The sequence below is a fragment of the Trichechus manatus genome, unplaced genomic scaffold (genome assembly GCF_000243295.1).
Source record: "Trichechus manatus latirostris isolate Lorelei unplaced genomic scaffold, TriManLat1.0 scaffold00101, whole genome shotgun sequence".
Classification (NCBI taxonomy): domain Eukaryota; kingdom Metazoa; phylum Chordata; class Mammalia; order Sirenia; family Trichechidae; genus Trichechus; species Trichechus manatus.
The window spans coordinates 10,321,158-10,337,292 of NW_004444037.1; the positions used below are offsets into that span (position 1 = coordinate 10,321,158).

At 37.5% G+C, this 16,135-nt stretch overlaps 1 protein-coding gene across 2 annotated transcripts in view; it reads left to right on the plus strand.

Annotated features, from left to right (window-relative positions):
- The first annotated feature begins 3,682 nt into the window (after positions 1 to 3,682).
- Positions 3,683 to 16,135, plus strand: part of NFXL1 (nuclear transcription factor, X-box binding like 1) — a 69,942-nt gene continuing 57,489 nt past the window's right edge. Inside the window, exons 1-8 of one of the 2 annotated variants that reach the window (XM_004382932.2) lie at positions 3,683 to 3,723; positions 4,064 to 4,309; positions 7,447 to 7,614; positions 9,824 to 9,933; positions 11,247 to 11,380; positions 14,624 to 14,802; positions 15,037 to 15,198; positions 15,301 to 15,401. In XM_004382932.2, the coding sequence (XP_004382989.1) occupies positions 4,066 to 4,309; positions 7,447 to 7,614; positions 9,824 to 9,933; positions 11,247 to 11,380; positions 14,624 to 14,802; positions 15,037 to 15,198; positions 15,301 to 15,401 (1,098 nt within the window). In that variant the 5' untranslated portion in view covers positions 3,683 to 3,723; positions 4,064 to 4,065. The remainder of the gene's footprint in view (positions 3,724 to 4,063; positions 4,310 to 7,446; positions 7,615 to 9,823; positions 9,934 to 11,246; positions 11,381 to 14,623; positions 14,803 to 15,036; positions 15,199 to 15,300; positions 15,402 to 16,135) is intronic. The other variant, XM_023737382.1, reaches the window with a different exon arrangement.

Sequence of the window (16,135 nt, forward strand, 5' to 3'; positions counted from 1 at the left end):
TGTGTTGAAGTCTCCTACTATTATTGTGGAACTGTCAATTTCTCTTTTCAGTGTTGTTAGAGTTTGTTTTATGTATTTTGGAGCCCTGGCATTGGCTGCGTAGATGTTTATTATGGTTATGTCTTCATGATGGATCGTCCTCTTAATCTTTATATAGTAAGACTGTCATTTTTTATGGGAGCTACTGCCACATCTTTCCCCCACAGAGTGACTGGTGGGTTCAAACCACTGACCTCTCAGCAGCTGAGTGCTTAACCACTGTGCCATCAGGACTCCACATAAATAAATAAGTAAATGTGTATATATATGTATGTGTGTGTATATATACACGTGGTATATAGTGCACCACTAGAAAAATCATTGTGTAATACGGCAGGGGAAAAATTCTGATTGTGTGAGCTTTTTGCCTGTTTAAGTGATTTAAAAACAACTGAAATTTCTAGATAAACATTAAATACATTTACACAATAATCATATAGCATAATGGTTCTACATTGCTTTTGCAGTCCCAGCTCTGCCATTTATTAGGTGTATGACTTTTGAACAAGCAAATTTTCTGTGCCTTTGTTTCCTAATGTTTAAAATGAGATCAAAGGTAGCAATACCTGCTTCATAGGGTTGTTGTGATGATTAAATGTGTAAAAGAAAAAAAGGGCTTAGAAGGGCTTATGCCTGGTACATAGAAAGCACTAAAAGAATGTCAGCCACTATGATTACCAGTAAACATTTGGGAGAATGGAAGAAATTTATGTGTAAGGAGGACTGACATGGAGAGTTGGGCAATATGCTCACCCAGGTCTCTGGCATATAGCATGATTCTAAGCAGGATCTCCCACGTTAATCACCAGTCAGCATCCTGAACATTGCTCAGTGATTATTAGTGTACTCTCTCCCAGACTGTAACAGCTCCTTTCCTGAATCTAAAAACTCCACTGTAGAAAGTCTAACAGATAATGGTCACAGCTTTAAACTAACAGTCGTTATACAAGTGCAGCCATAAGAGAGTTGCTATGTACCTGTTAGTTTCTAGCCAAACAAGTTATCATATCATTCTCAGGGACATTATTTTTGAGTTTGGATAATAATTCTATTATTATCTAAGGAGCCCTGGCGGCACAATGGTTAAGTGCTCAGGTGGTAACCAGAAGGTTGGCAGTTCGAACCCACCATCTGCTCTGTGGGAGAAACATGTGGCAGTCTGCTTCTGTAAAGATTTACAGCCTTGGAAACGCTATGGGGCAGTTCTACTCTCTCCTATAGGATCACTGCGTGTTGGAATCAACTTGATGGTAACAGGTTTGGGTTTTCAGAATGGGCAATTCTGCAATATCTATGTGTAAGAGGTTAAAAGCATAATCTCTAATGTCAGACTACTTGGGTTTGAATCTTGGCTTTACCACTTCCTAGCTGTATGACCAGGGGCATTACTTAACCTCCGTGCCTCCGTGTCCTCAGCTATAAAATGGGGGATAATAATAGGATTATTGTGAGTATGGAATCCCTGGGTGGTGCAAACTGTCAACACCCTCAGCTGCTAACCAAAAGGCTGGAAGTTCCAGTCCACTCAGATGTGCCTTGGAAGAAAGGTGATGCTGTATTGGTGAAGAATACTGAATACACTGAGGACTGCTAGAACAATGAACAAATCAGTCTTAGAAGAAATACAATCAGAATGCTCCTTAGAATTGAGGATGGCGAGACTTTGGCCCACTTACTTTCGACATGTATTCAGGAATGACTAATCGATAGAAAAGGATATCACGGTTGCTAAAGGAGACGACCAAGTAAAACGAGAGAAACCCTTGAGATGATTTGACAGTGCTCAAAACAATGGACTCAAACATAGCAATGGTCACAAAGATGGTGCAGGACTGGGCAATGTTTCATAAGGTCATTATGAGTTAGAGCCAACTCAACAGCAATTAACAACAACAAATATTAGATATTTATTATTAATGTAGGGGAATGAAGTTTGAAGGGTTGTATACAAAAACGAACAACAACAAAAAACCAAAAACCGAAAACTCAAACTAGTTGCCATGGAGTTGATTCTGACTCATGGCAACTCCATGTCTTTCACAGTAGAACTGTGCTCCATAGGGTTTTCAATGGCTGTGATCTTTCAGAAGTAGATCACCAGGTCTTTCTTCTGAGGTGCCTCTGGGTGGATTTGAACTGTCAACCTTTCAGTTAGTAGCCGCTTAAGCATTTGTGCCACCCAGGCATTGAAGAATTAAATAAAGTTGTATAATCCCAAATAGGAATCAATATATTTTTCAATCCCAGACACACCTCAAAAATGTTTTTTTTTTTTTTTTGAGTCAGAATCAACTCCACAGCCACAGACTGGGTTTGGTTTTATATATATATTTGGAGCCCTGGTGGTGCAGTGGTTAAGAGCTTGTTGCTAACCAAAAGGTTGGCAGTTCCAATCCACCAGCTGCTCCTTGGAAACCCTATGAAGCAATTCTACTCTGTCCTATAGGGTCGCTATGAGTTGGAATCAACTCCACCGCAAAGGGTTGTTTTTTTTTTTAATATATATTCTTAGGAACCCCTGTGGCACAGTGGTCAGGTGTTCGCTAACCAAAGGGTCAGCGGTTGGAAGACACCAGCCGCTCCTCTGGGGGAAAGACGTGGTAGTTGGCTTCCGTAAAGATTAAAATCAAACCCAAAGCTTATTGCCATCGAGTGGATTCCAAACCATAGTGATTTTACAGGACAAAGTAGAACTGCCCCATAGGATTTCCAAGGCTGTAAATCTTTGTGAAAGCAGACTGCCACATCTTTCTCCCGCAGAGAAGCTGGTGAGTTGAACCGCCAATCTTTCGGTTAACAGCCAGTGCGTTTAACCACCACGCCACCAGGGCTTCTTCCATAAAGATTTCAGTTTAGGAAACTCTATGGAGGCAGTTGTACTCTGTCATACGGGGTCACTATGAGTCGGAATCGACTTGAGGGCACACAACAACAATAAATATTCTTATCGAAAGATTCAAGGAAGCCAGAAAATCTAGGTCCTGGCTCAGCTACTTTCCTTAATAAAATCTATTTCAGGGAGCTGTTGCGAAGGTAAAAATGGCCTAGCGACGGTAAAAACACATTGTGAACTATAAAGGACTGTAACAGTACTAGCCATTAGATGTGTCCTTTAGTAATTCAGAAGGGCACTTTCCCCACTAGAGACACTTCCCCGCAATACTCCCCTAGCTATCCCGCCCTCTTTATGGAAGCTGACCCCAAGTGTGTTTTCACTGTAAGTGCTTTTCTTGTCAATGAGAATCCTTTTCCCACTTGCAGGCCGGAAGGCAAGGTTAAAGATGGCGGACAGCCAACTACAGCCCCTCCAGCAGTCTCGATACCAACCTGGGTTTAGGGCAGTCTCAGGGAGGCAGCAACATCTTCAACGGTCAATAGCACCTCGAGGCCCGCCCATCTCCCCAACCATACGCCCCCTCTGGACGCCGACCCCGCCCAACCTCAGAGCACGCCGGGAGTTGTAGTTCCCGGTGGCCCGGCACGGTCAGCGCACGCGCTCGGGGCCCCACCTTCCCAAGCACGCGCCCTCTCGGATAAGGAAGCGGCCGGTGCTGCCACGCGTTCTGCTGGCCGAGAGCGGGGGCTTCTGGGAGTTGTAGTCGCTAGGGGCGGGCCCCGTCGGTAAGGAGACGTAGCTTCCCTTGGGGGTCTGCTACTGCAGTTGGTCTGGGCTGGAGTCTCCGGGTCAGTTTGCTGCTCTACCCGTCACCGGGCTTCTAAGGCTGATGCGGTGCTTTCCTTTTCCCGGGTTCTTCCTCTCTGGCGCTGGGTGCTCTTTACCCCCGTGGTCCATTTTCCTTCCTAGTCTTCTCCCTCTGTGGTCCATCTCCAAAGCCTGGGCTTAGCGGGGGACTCGCCCTCCAGGACAGGCAGGGCCGCGACCTCTCAACCCTGTCCCAGCCCTGCAGGGACCCTCCTCTCCGTCTCCTCACACAAGGTTCCGCCTCTGCCCATTTCCTCCGCTTCGGCATCAGCTACGCTCACTCTCCTTCCACTCTTTTTTTTTTTTTAAACTCCTTTGCAGGTATGGAAGCTTCCTGGCGCCAGGTGGTCGGTGGCCGAGGCCGAGCCCGAGGGCGGGCCACTGCGGCCCCCTCCTCAGGAAATGGAGTCCGTCTCCGTGGCGCCGGAGGAGGTCGAGAGAAGGGGTCAGTGGGCGCCGCTCGTCCTGGCCCCAGCCACGGAGGAACCGTGGCCGCTGCGGCTGCAGGTGGCTCAGCAGGGAACGGCCCCGGGGGATCTGAAGCACCGCAGGCTTCCGTAGTCAGGGGTGAGAATGGCTCCTACCCTCGGTCTCACCTGGATGCCTTCTAAGACGCTAGTCGGGACTATCTCTGTCCTCGCCCTCGTTCATTCACTCATTTTCTCCTCATTTGGTAGTTTATTTCTGGCTCCTCTTCTCAGACCTTTCAGGCAGCTACTCTTCGGCATTCTAGGCAGATTCCCATCACACTCTCTTCATCTTAGTTTCAATTGATATTTCTTTGTTATTTGTCTGCCCTGTACTCTTTCCTTCACTTTTTTTTTTTTTTGCCTACCTAAATTCCTAGAACCGGAAGTTGCAAATTGTGGCCAGAGATTTGTTTTGGTTGGTTAACACAATGCTTTAAATCTGAATTGGTTGCCACCGTTAAAAAAAAAAAAAAAAAAAAATGTCTTATAAGATGTAAAGTTTTTTTGAAAAGTATGATCTTAGGGCTTGCGTAGCTTTGTCTGCGGCTACAAACAGCTGAGCTGAGTCTTGATATCCCATTTAGATTGGGCTTTGGCACTCCATTTCACAGTAGTCCCCGTCAGTCTGCCTTGAGTCCCTACTCTTGTCTATGCCTTGTAAGCTTTGAGCTGTGTCAGCTCTCCCAACTGTGGTTCCTATTCATAAATTTCATGTCCTTTCAAGCCTGTATCTGGTGTTGCATCCTAGGATATGGCAACACCTCTCACCTGTGTTTTAGTCGAGCCTGCGAGCACTTACACAACTACTCTCAATTGTCCATAATAAGGGAGGCTGCACGGGGCCAGGGGTATGATCTCTGAATTAATTTTATTTTGTGTTTGGAATGTTTTTTCCAGAATATATATTTCTGGAAGGGGGCACAATTGAGTTTTGGACTTTTTTTACCCCCCTTCTAAGCTATTAAGTTACATGGTATTTTCTTAGCTTGCAATTCCCGAGTTGGTGATGGTAGTGAGGGGTATAATTTGGAGACCTATGAACAGTTTTGGTAAACTTTCTTGAATGTTGTGGCTAGAAGGAAAGCAAAATTCTTTCCTGGATAATTGAGATTTGACTGTAAATGCATATACAGGTAGTGCCCATGTTATGTTGGGGTTCTGTTCTGACGACTCTGTCTTAAGTCAGTTCTGACATAAATCGAATACCTTATTTCAGATTAACAACTGATGCTTCTTATGGTATGAAACACTAAATATCACACTGTCAGCCTCGTCTCCAATGAAGTCGCTGTCAGTGTTGTAACAGTGAAGTAGGAGTGTTAATGGTTGTTGGTTGCATGTGCAGTTCAATTGTCGTATATTGTTAGAGTTGGACATTGCCCAACTTTCTGTTACGACTTCCAACACCGACTTCATTGTAGACCAGGGCATAGCCTGCTCCACTGCAGTGTTTTGAACAGTAAACCATCAAACTGAACATCTGCGAACATCTAAGAATGATAACATCAGCAAATTACAAGCTACAACGTTGTATGTAGTACGTATTTACTGGTGATAAGATGTACCAAAAAAAAAACCCCAAAAAATAGACAGTCCTAAGTGCAGTTCATCGTAACTAGTCGTTTTAATTGGAGTACATCATAAGTGGGCAGGTTGCTGTGTCAACTTGTCTGTAACTTTCCTTGAGCTGATGATTATCTGGTTATTCTGACTCAAAGTGACCCTGTACGACAGAGTAGAACTGCCCCATAGAGTCTCTAATGCTGTAAATCTTTACAGAAACAGATTACCACATCTTTCTCCCACGTGCAGAGTGCCTGGGTTCAAACTACCGACCTTTTGGTTAGTAGCTGACTGCTTAACCACTGTGCCACTAGGGCTCCTTGAGCTGATATTAGGTAGATAAATTTATTAAGTTATTAATTTTTTCATTGTATGTGTCCAGTTCAGCCTTTTTTTGTTTTTTTTATATACCCTTAAGTGCTAATTTCCATCGGTTAATGGCATTAATCATGTCTCCTTTTGAACATCAGTTTTTGAGCCATTCTTTTTTTTCCCAGTACTCAAAGATTCTTAGGTGTAGGCACTGTATACATTTTGTACCAGTTTTATTTGCAATACTGAATAACCCCTAACAAAACTGGCTGCAACAAGAAAAGGAAACATTTTCTGAGAGAAATAAAAGATAAAACATCGTTAAGTACAAATATACCACCCACGATAAGAAAGTTTATCTTGGTAGTGGCTCTTCAGTTTCAAAATAAAGTGAATTTTAAATTAGTAATTTAAATTTTAAATTAGCAAATTTAAAATCCTTTCAATTATGGGCAGTAATGAATTCAGATCAGTTCACCAGGCTGGTGGCTCCTTTCTTGAGCTATGTTTGCTGTCCATAAGAGTGTATTAACACTCAATTCTGGAAGAAGATTCCCGTGGTCTTTGCTCTCAAGGAATTCAAAGTTTTATTGGGACTATGTGCTGTGAAACAGTCTAATTCTCTCTTGCATTATTATTTAACCGAGTTAGAAAATGAGTAGAGACAATGCTAAAGAGAACAGTGGAAGAACTAATCCAAAACATATATAACATTTCTTTTTGGAATGAAGCTGTTGTAAGAAGCATGTTTGTCGTGTTAACTGCGTTAATGTTAAATGTGTATATTTTTTGTGACCATATTTCAATAAAGGCAAAAAGTCCTTGAGCTTTTTAAGAAGCAGATTATAAACATAATGGGTACAGAGTAAATACTTTTTATTTTAACTCTGGGCTAAGCTATTGTGTGGAAGAGGGTAGTTTGAAAAAGCCCCCCTCCTCCAGTGATTATGCTGTGCTCTCAGTGGGCATGTTTCTCCACGTTTTAAAAATCATTGTGTACAATGTATTTTAAACTATCCTGTTTTGATTTTTATAAATGTCCTTATTTTCAGGTTGATCACCAATCAGTTTTTTTATACTTTTATCATACCTTTGTAATTTTTTTAATATTCACTGTTTCCATAACAGTTTGCTGCATTTAACAGGATACTTGCAAAAGTGAAAATTTTTGTTGCGGTACTCTGTTTAGTCATATGTCAACAAGTATAGAAAATACTTTTTCTTATGAATTTTAGTAAAATAAAACACTCCAAAAGTGACTTTTAGATGCATGTTTAGAAATGACATATTAGTACATCGTGCCTTGCTTTTTGGAACATTGTTTTGCAGAAATGAAAACCTTTTTTTTCTTTTAAACAGAGTTAATGTCACAGAGGAAATTTGAGGAAATCAAGAAGGCTAATCAAGCTGCAGCCAGAAAACTTGTTGAAGAACACTTTAACTCTTCATCAGAAGACGAAGGAGATGACGAAGGAAAACAGGGGAAAATAATTGCCAATACATTTATAACATACACTACTCAGACAGGTACTTGTTTTTTAAATTTCATTATTTTTGACATCAATGAAAATGTATTCCTGACATTTTTGGCAATACCTTTATTCTATGTGGTATACTTTTTGCATCTTAAGAGCGAGCATTTTGGGTTATGGTGTTATTGTACGTTTTTTATTTGCGTTATATGTTGTGTAACAGTAATATTTCTGTAAAGTAAATCGGAGAGCAACTTGGCTTTTTTATAGCCCTAGAAGTTTGTCCACGTATTTTTATCGGACATTTCATTAGAATGCTGTGAGGGGGATGTCAGAACTCCCTGAGAGATGAGTCAGCTCAAGTAGTTCCTGGTTGGGATTTGGTTGGACTTGAGGATTTTGGACACTGTTTTTGAGCTGTTCTTCATGTCTCTCTTTTTCATCAGGTTAAATGTGTCTTGAAGTCAGCTTCATTTCTTGATTTTATTTATTTAATTTATGTCTTATTTACAACTTCTGATTTTCATACTTTTTTTTTAAGCTAAGTTTTTTTCAGGTTGAAGTGTACAATCACATTATCTGTTGTGTATATCTGGATTGCTGTGAAAACCAAGTGTTCTCACTGAGTACAATTTAGTTCTTAGTGTAAAGGTAGACTGTTTTTTAATGTAAATGCTCTTAAACTTTCCACGTTGTACTTAAAGTCATTATTAGAAACATTCTTACATGTATTATCAACGCTTATCGGAATAGTTATATGTATATCATATGGTTGATAATATCTTTGTCTCTATAATGTGTGTTTATACTCTTGATCCATTCTTTTTCTTATTTATCATTTTAGAACTAGAAGAAACCTTAGGAATTTTCTAGCAAACAACTCTACAGAGGAGAAGTGACTTTCCTACAGTTATACAATTAGTAAATGGCAGAGCTAGGTCTAAGCCTAGTTTATATAGCTTTGGGGCCATTACTAGGCTGATTGCATTTTCTGTGTAAAAGCAAAAAAATCATGAAGTAGAGTAGATCGACACTCTTTTTATGTACTTATTTATGGGAGAAAGACAGTATTGTAAGGTGATTAATAACATTGACTGTGAAGCCAGATTGCCAAGGTCTGAATCTTGGCTTTGCTTTTTACTGGCTCTATGATCTTGGCATGTTATTTAACATCTCGGATCTTAGTTTCTTCGTCTTTAAAATTAGTAAATACCCTAGATTTAAAGAAAAGCAATTATCTTCAATAATTTTATAATACTTGATAGTTCTGGGAGGGCTTTTATACATATTTTGTTTAGTATCCTAAATTACACTTATGTTTATGTAGTAGTAGAGCAAGTTTTCGTGAGTGCTGTATTTAACCTAAGTGATTTTTAGAAAGTAAAAAAATTATCAAAGTTCCCTATTTATTTTTTCTTTTTGGCAACTTGAACCAGTGTATTGCCTTGGTAAGTTCTGCAGTTATGGTGGTGTGGTTGTTGTTAGGTGCCGTTGAGTTGCTTACAACTCATAGCGACCCTGTGTACAGCAGAATGAAACACTGCCCAGTCCTGCGTCATCCTCACTATTGCTATGCTTGAGCCCATTGTTGCAGCCGCTGTGTCAGCCCATCTTATTGGGGGTCTTCTTTTTTGCTGACCCTCTGCTTTACCAAGCATGATGTTCTTCTCCTGATAACATGTCCAAAGTATGTGAGATGAAGTCTTGCCATCCTTGCTTCTAATGAGCATTCTGGCTGTACTTCTTTCAAGACAGATCTGTTTTGTTCTTCTGGCAGTCCATGGTATATTCATTGTTCTTCGCCAACACCATAATTCAAAGACGTCAGTTCTTCTGTCTTCTTTATTCATTGCCCAGCTTTCGCATGCATGAAGCACTTACAGTAGTTTATGTTATTAGTCTGCTTTTCTTGGAGACTCAGAGTCTTTATCGAGCAATCGCTATCGTACTAAAGACAGGTAGGCTTATTTCTCTTACACTCAGTTGTCTCTGACTACTGCCCTTTTGATGTCATATGTGCTTTTGGGTAGTTTTTATATGTTTCATTTTGCTGTTTACCTGTTATTTCTTGAACCTTTCTGTAGTAACTGCTCTTTACAGCAGCTCATAGGTTACCTTCTTTTTTTAAACTTCTTCTTTTCCGGCTCTATATTTTGAGAAATTGAGATTGCTAGATAATTCTTACATAATGTGGAGTTACTAGTGAGTTTGTGTTATTTTCATATGTTGCTTAAAATGTGATTTTTCAATTTTTAAATTTCAAGATGGAGATACACGTGAATTAGAACGAACAAAACAGTATGTAAATGAAGCATTTCAAGCAGGGGCTATGACATGCTTAATTTGTATTGCTTCAGTGAAGAGAAACCAAGCAGTAAGTTTTCTCCTTATCTATAGTAATGTATCTCCTAAAATTATGTTATTTTGCTTTTATGATACTTAGCCATATATTATTCTTATTTTTTGTTCGAAAGTGCTTTGAGAATTTTGTATATCAATTGATCTTCATTTTGTAATCTGTAATTTTTTCAAAATTACCCCAAAATAAGCATCCAGTATTTTTAGTACTATTAATAAGCTGAAGCAAGTATCCATTTTAAATGCCCTGCTGATTTTATAGAGCATTTTTAGCATTTATGCTTTAGAGATTCCCACAATTACTGAAATGTTAAAATGTACTATATTTCATTATTTTCAGTAGGTTAATAAAAATATAGATATGGTTCCTGCCTTCAAGGAAGTAACAGCAGTTGCTATGGTTTATTAGTGAGCTTCTGCTTGTGTTGAAGGTACTGTGGGAGGTGTGTAGGGTCATCGGGGAAGAGATATATTCTTGTCCTCTGACAGGCTATATTCTAAAGCTCTGCTTTGTGGGGAGCTCAAACTAAAAAATTGGCTTTGTTTTTTAATGCTGTTTCCAATACTGCATGTCAGTGATTTTATGAAACAGTTACAAAATATTATAATGAAAAGAGAACAGATTTTTGTCTGTTATATCAAAGTGTTGGCATATTTTATGAATTTACTATTAAGTTTTTAAATTGTATAATATATATGTATATTCTCAACTTTTTAGCTTACTTGATATTTAGAACTTAGCAGTATGAGTACTAGACTAATGGGTTTTATGTAATGAAAGGGCTATATAGAGATACATACATATTTGTGTTTAAAGATTTCATTATAGGGTTATTTATAACTGTAAACAAAAATGTCTAACAATAAGAAATTGGTTAAATAAACTGTGGTATACATAAATCTGCATTCTGTATTGTACAGTTATAAAAATCATGTACATTTGATAAGGGTGAATGCTTATAGTATGTTAAAATATTATAAAGTTATGTATCAGTCCATACTATGTTAAAAGACTATAAAGTTATGTATTAGTCCATACAGTATAACCTTATTTTTTAAGAGTATGAAATATATACAAAAATACTTGGTGACCATTCAGAATAGTAGCAGTAGTTATTTCTAGCCGAATGCATCTGAGTTATTCATCTTTTTCATTAAAGTGTTCTACATTTAAATACGTTTTTATAAAGAACATTTCTTATATTGGAAGAGTTTTTTCTTTAATTCTTAGATAGCTCTTAAAAATAATTTAAGGTGATGCTCATTTAAGGTAACATCATTTTAAAGAAATCATTACATACATGTTAATTTCTGACACCTTTTTCTTAGGTTTGGAGCTGTTCAGGATGTTTCTGTATATTTCACATGCCTTGTATCCAGAAGTGGGCTAAGGACAGCCAGTTTCTTGTATCTTCTCCTTTGACTGATGATGATTTTGGAAAGAGAGATTATCCCTGGCCTTGGTAACTTTTTCTGATTTAACAGGAATATTAAGTTGTAGAATATATGAAAACTATAGATTGTTAAGTTGTTTTATTGGTAGTTTCAATATCCTTTAACCTGTCTGCCTTTAGTTTTGTGATGAAATGAGACCTTGATAATGTTTTTTTTTTCCTTTCCCAATTTGTATAACTACTAATTCCTCTTAATAATGAATAAGTTATTGAGACTTTATTTTTTTCCGCAGAAAAAAATTCCTTAATTATCTTTTTTTAAAGAACTTTCATTTCTTTTTTACAGGACTGATGAGAATCTTACATAATTCTGGTAGTTCTCTTTTGGAGTTTCTATTGTGAATAGTAGCACATTGTAAAAGATTGTCATCTAATATATTTTGATCATAGGCTTTCTAATTTTATCCTTGAAATCCCTCAAAATGGCAGGTGTATATTATCAGTTTCATTAATGTGTCTACATTTTTTTTATAAGTTTGGCATAATGTTGATGATTATATGATCTTGAACTTCTGTCATATTTCTAGAAAGAGTTGGGAAAATGGAAATTTTATATCTCTGCTAAATATAAAGACAATGAAAAGATTCATACTGGCCCAGGGGTTAGATTTACTGTCAAGGTAATGAGGTATAAGCTTCAGGAGCCCTATGTATTTACATTAATATTCACTTTTGAACCTAATTTTATGTTTTTAATTTTGTGTTAATGAAGGCCCTCAAATTGTGTAAGATTCATGCCTCACAGAACCTAGATCTGTGTCTGACTTCCCCTTATTACTGTAAATACCAGTATGCTTGTAAAATTGTGGTGGTATAGTTTTTTAAAACATTTTTCTCTTGCTAGTTACTTTATAAAAACAGCTCTGGGAAATCTGTGAGAGATTTAATTCCCATGTGACCAATGGGGAGATTGATAATTGAAGCTATGTAATGTGTTCAGAATCCTCTTACTTGTAAGTGGTGGAGCCAGGATTTGAAGTTTAGGATTTCAAGGAAATTTAGTGCTGTTTCTATTCTTCTAATGGGTTTTGTCTTACAATATTGCTTTTAGAGATAAATATTTTTTTCTCTTTTCCATGAGTGTTAGCTTCTCTGAAGCAGTTTAAAATTTCAAAGTTTTATTTGTTTTGATGCTGTATGTTATTTTTTTATGGGGGAATTTTAGTGTTTTATAGGTATAGAATTAAATCAGATATTCTGGCTCGTTAACTTTAGACACTTAAATCTTGGGTGTATGTTTCTCACTCTTGGCTCTTCTCACTTGTATTTTAAGTAGTCATTTTGCCATAGGGTAGAAAGTACCAGTTAAGAGAGGAGTGAACTGATACTCCTTAAAGCTATAAGGAACAAAGTATTTAATCAATTGTGTAGTATCCTTTGCATTCCATATTCCACATTTTTTAAGAGATGAAATAAATGGTGATTCTGGTTGAGAACTCATTTTGTTAAATCATTGTCTCAGCATGGAGCTAGAACTTGATAAAAAATGTTAATAGTTTCAAGTTAGTTGTTTTGTGGAAATAAAAAGTTTTAAATACATGTTTCTACCTAAGATAGTGTTTGTTTATGAACAAAATATGGCATAATTACATTCATTGTTGGCATGCCATTATTTTAAATAAAGCTCATGCATTTGCACATTTGCCCTCACTTCCCCTAGTATTCTGGGACAATTCAGTCTCAGTGCTGACAGGCAGTTTTGAGGTATCGTGAGTTGCTTTTTAGCCATCCATATCTAAGCTTATTAAAAGTATATATCCCCTTCCACACTAGCTTAAAAGGAGTGGTAGAAAGTTTTCCTTTGGTAAAGGAAAATTTAACTCTTCCAACATAAATGCCAATTATTTATTCCAGATGAGACTTGATATTTTGTTCTTGATTTTTAATTATAAAAACACATCTTTTGGTTATTTTGAATACTTTTGTGGAATTTATTTAGAAACAGAACGTGTTCTCAGGACAATGAAAATCAGCTACTGAAAACCCAGTGAATCACAATGGTCTGATCCCGTTGTGTATAGGGTCTCCGTGAGGCGAGGGCCGACTAAATGGCAGCTATCAGCAGTAGTACAAAGAAATTTAAGTGATGATACGAAACTGTTGTTCTCGTATATGTACTAACACTAACATTTGTCTGGAGAATAGTAAAGGTTAGAGCATTTTTTTGAGAATGAAGTGTTCTATGATTTATAAGTGAATTTTTGATAGAACTGAAGAGTAATGTTTATTTTAATCTGGCCGGTTAAAAATCTCTCTGCTTTAGCATAGACTATGAAACAGTATTTGAGCTTTTCTTTGATTTAGACACGATTGAAATATATTTTGTATTAGACGTTGAGAATGATGAAATTCTTTGGTTACTTTCAAGTTTTCTCCCTCGTTAAGTCATGTTTCTTGCTGCCGTGCTGCCTACCCATGACCTGACTGCCCTCTTTTATTTGCTGCTGCTAATGTATTTTATTTATTTGTGAACCATGTGCCAAACTCTTAAAAAATTGAGCTGAATAAAAATCAGGACGAGTACCTCAAGAATAAAGTGCAAGTAGTTAGTAGAAAGCTAATATTGCTTTCTTTTTGTAGCTATATTCTAGGTATGTGCTAATATAGTAGCAACTAGCCACATGTGGCTACTTCAGTTTTTGAAAATTAAATAAAAAATATATTCCTTCTCAGCTGCATCTGCTAGCTATATTTCAAGTGCTCGCTAGCTATATGTGGCTAATGACTACTATATTGGACAATGTAGGCATAGAACAGTTCTATCATCTCAGGAAATTCTGTCGGACGGAGCTGTTTTTGATGGTTGAAATTAATTCTAGTAAGATTTTGTCTGTTTACTAATATAAATATGGAGTAGAGTGTACCTTACCATGAACTGAACTCTTACTAAGTATGGTTATATTCCTACCCCTTATGTTGCTTTTGAAGATGAAATTAACTTTTTTTTTGTTGTACCTTATATGAAGGTTTACAGAACAAATAGTTTCTCATTAAACAGTTAGTACACATACTGTTTTATGACAATGGTTAACAACCCCACAACATGTCAACACTGTCCCTTCTCAACCTTGGGTTCCCTATTACCAGCTTTCCTGTCCCCTCCTGCCTTCTAGTCCTTGTCCCTGCACTGTTGTGCCCCATTAGTCTCGTTTTGTTTTATGTGGCTGTCTAATCTTTGGCTGAACGGTAAACCTTGGGAGTGACTTAATTTAAAGATGAAATTAACTTCAGTAATTTCATTCTTCTTTGTAGTCCAAAATGTAGGTTTGAATACAAACGATCTGAAACACCTAATAGGTACTATTGCTATTGTGGAAAAGTAGAAGATCCACCTTTAGACCCATGGCTGGTGCCTCATTCATGTGGCCAAGTATGTGAGAGAGAATTTAAACCTTCTTGTGGCCATAAGTGTTTACTTCTCTGTCATCCAGGTGAGTTATGTATTACATATTTAATTATGAGTGGTTATTTCTTCTTACACTGAGGCCAGAAAAAATTGTGAAAGTTGAATTCAGAAGTTAAATTTGCCCGTAGAAAATATTAAAAGAGATTGCCTTTTAAAGTATCAGTAAGGAAAGCTTTAGAAATTACTGATAGGTTTGGGAATTAAAAGTTTTAACTTTTGACTCCTGATTGTTTTTTCCCCCCTTTTTATTGGATCCTAGGTCCCTGCCCTCCTTGTCCAAAGATGGTCACAACTACTTGTTACTGTAAGAAAGCAAAACCTATCCCTCGTAGGTGCAGTGCCAAGGAATGGTCCTGTCAGCTGCAGTGTGGGCGGAAGTTACTTTGTGGACAGCATAAGTGTGAAAATCCTTGTCATGCAGGTGAAAGATTATACCTGTTTGGTGTTTGACTTTAAGCAAGAGTCAAAGCAATCTTTATTGCTTTTCTAATGTTTCTGTGCTAATTTATCATTCTGGTTTTAGGAAATTGTCAGCCGTGTCCAAGAGTTAGCAGACAGAAATGTGTCTGTGGCAAAAAAGTAGCTGAAAGAAGTTGTGCAAGTCCACTGTGGCACTGTGATCAAGTAAGTTTATATGCATTTTGAGGGGTGGGTATTAAAGATTATGGAAAGTGTAACAACTTGAAAACAGAAATGTTAATGAGGTTTAGTTAGATAAAAAGAGAGGAAAAGCAAATCAGATGAATTATATTCTTGCTTTAGGAAACTACTTTCCAATTTAATGTTATTTTAATTACTGGGGAAATTATTTTTCAAATTACAAATTAACAGGCATTTGGTGAATTTTGGATTTAGTACTTACGTACTCTCTTTATTGCTAGCTCTCTCTTCCTCCTTCTCTTTCCCCTCTCTTCAACCAATACCCATGCCCTCTCCTTGAGTTAATCTAATTGAGGAAGTAGGATTGATTTGGTAGGTTGCTTGTTCTAGAAGCGGCATGGTTTTAGTACCGCTTGTAAAGTTTTGATGGATGGACGTATGAAGCCATATGCATTTTTTTCCTTAAATATACTCTTTGTTGCATAGAAAAAAAAATCAAAAAACACCTATGAAACATGTAAGATATAAAGTATAATAATATGAGAAACATTAATAAGTTTTTGTGATTGAAAAATGGATTATGTCTTGTATGAAGTCCTTTTGGTTAATTTTTGTTTTTTTAATTTTTTTTATTGTACCTTAGATGAAGGTCTACAGAACAAATAGTTTCTCATTCAACAGTCAGTACACGTATTCTTTTATGACATTGGTTAACAACCCCACAGCGTGTCAACACTCCCTTCTCGACCTTGAGGACT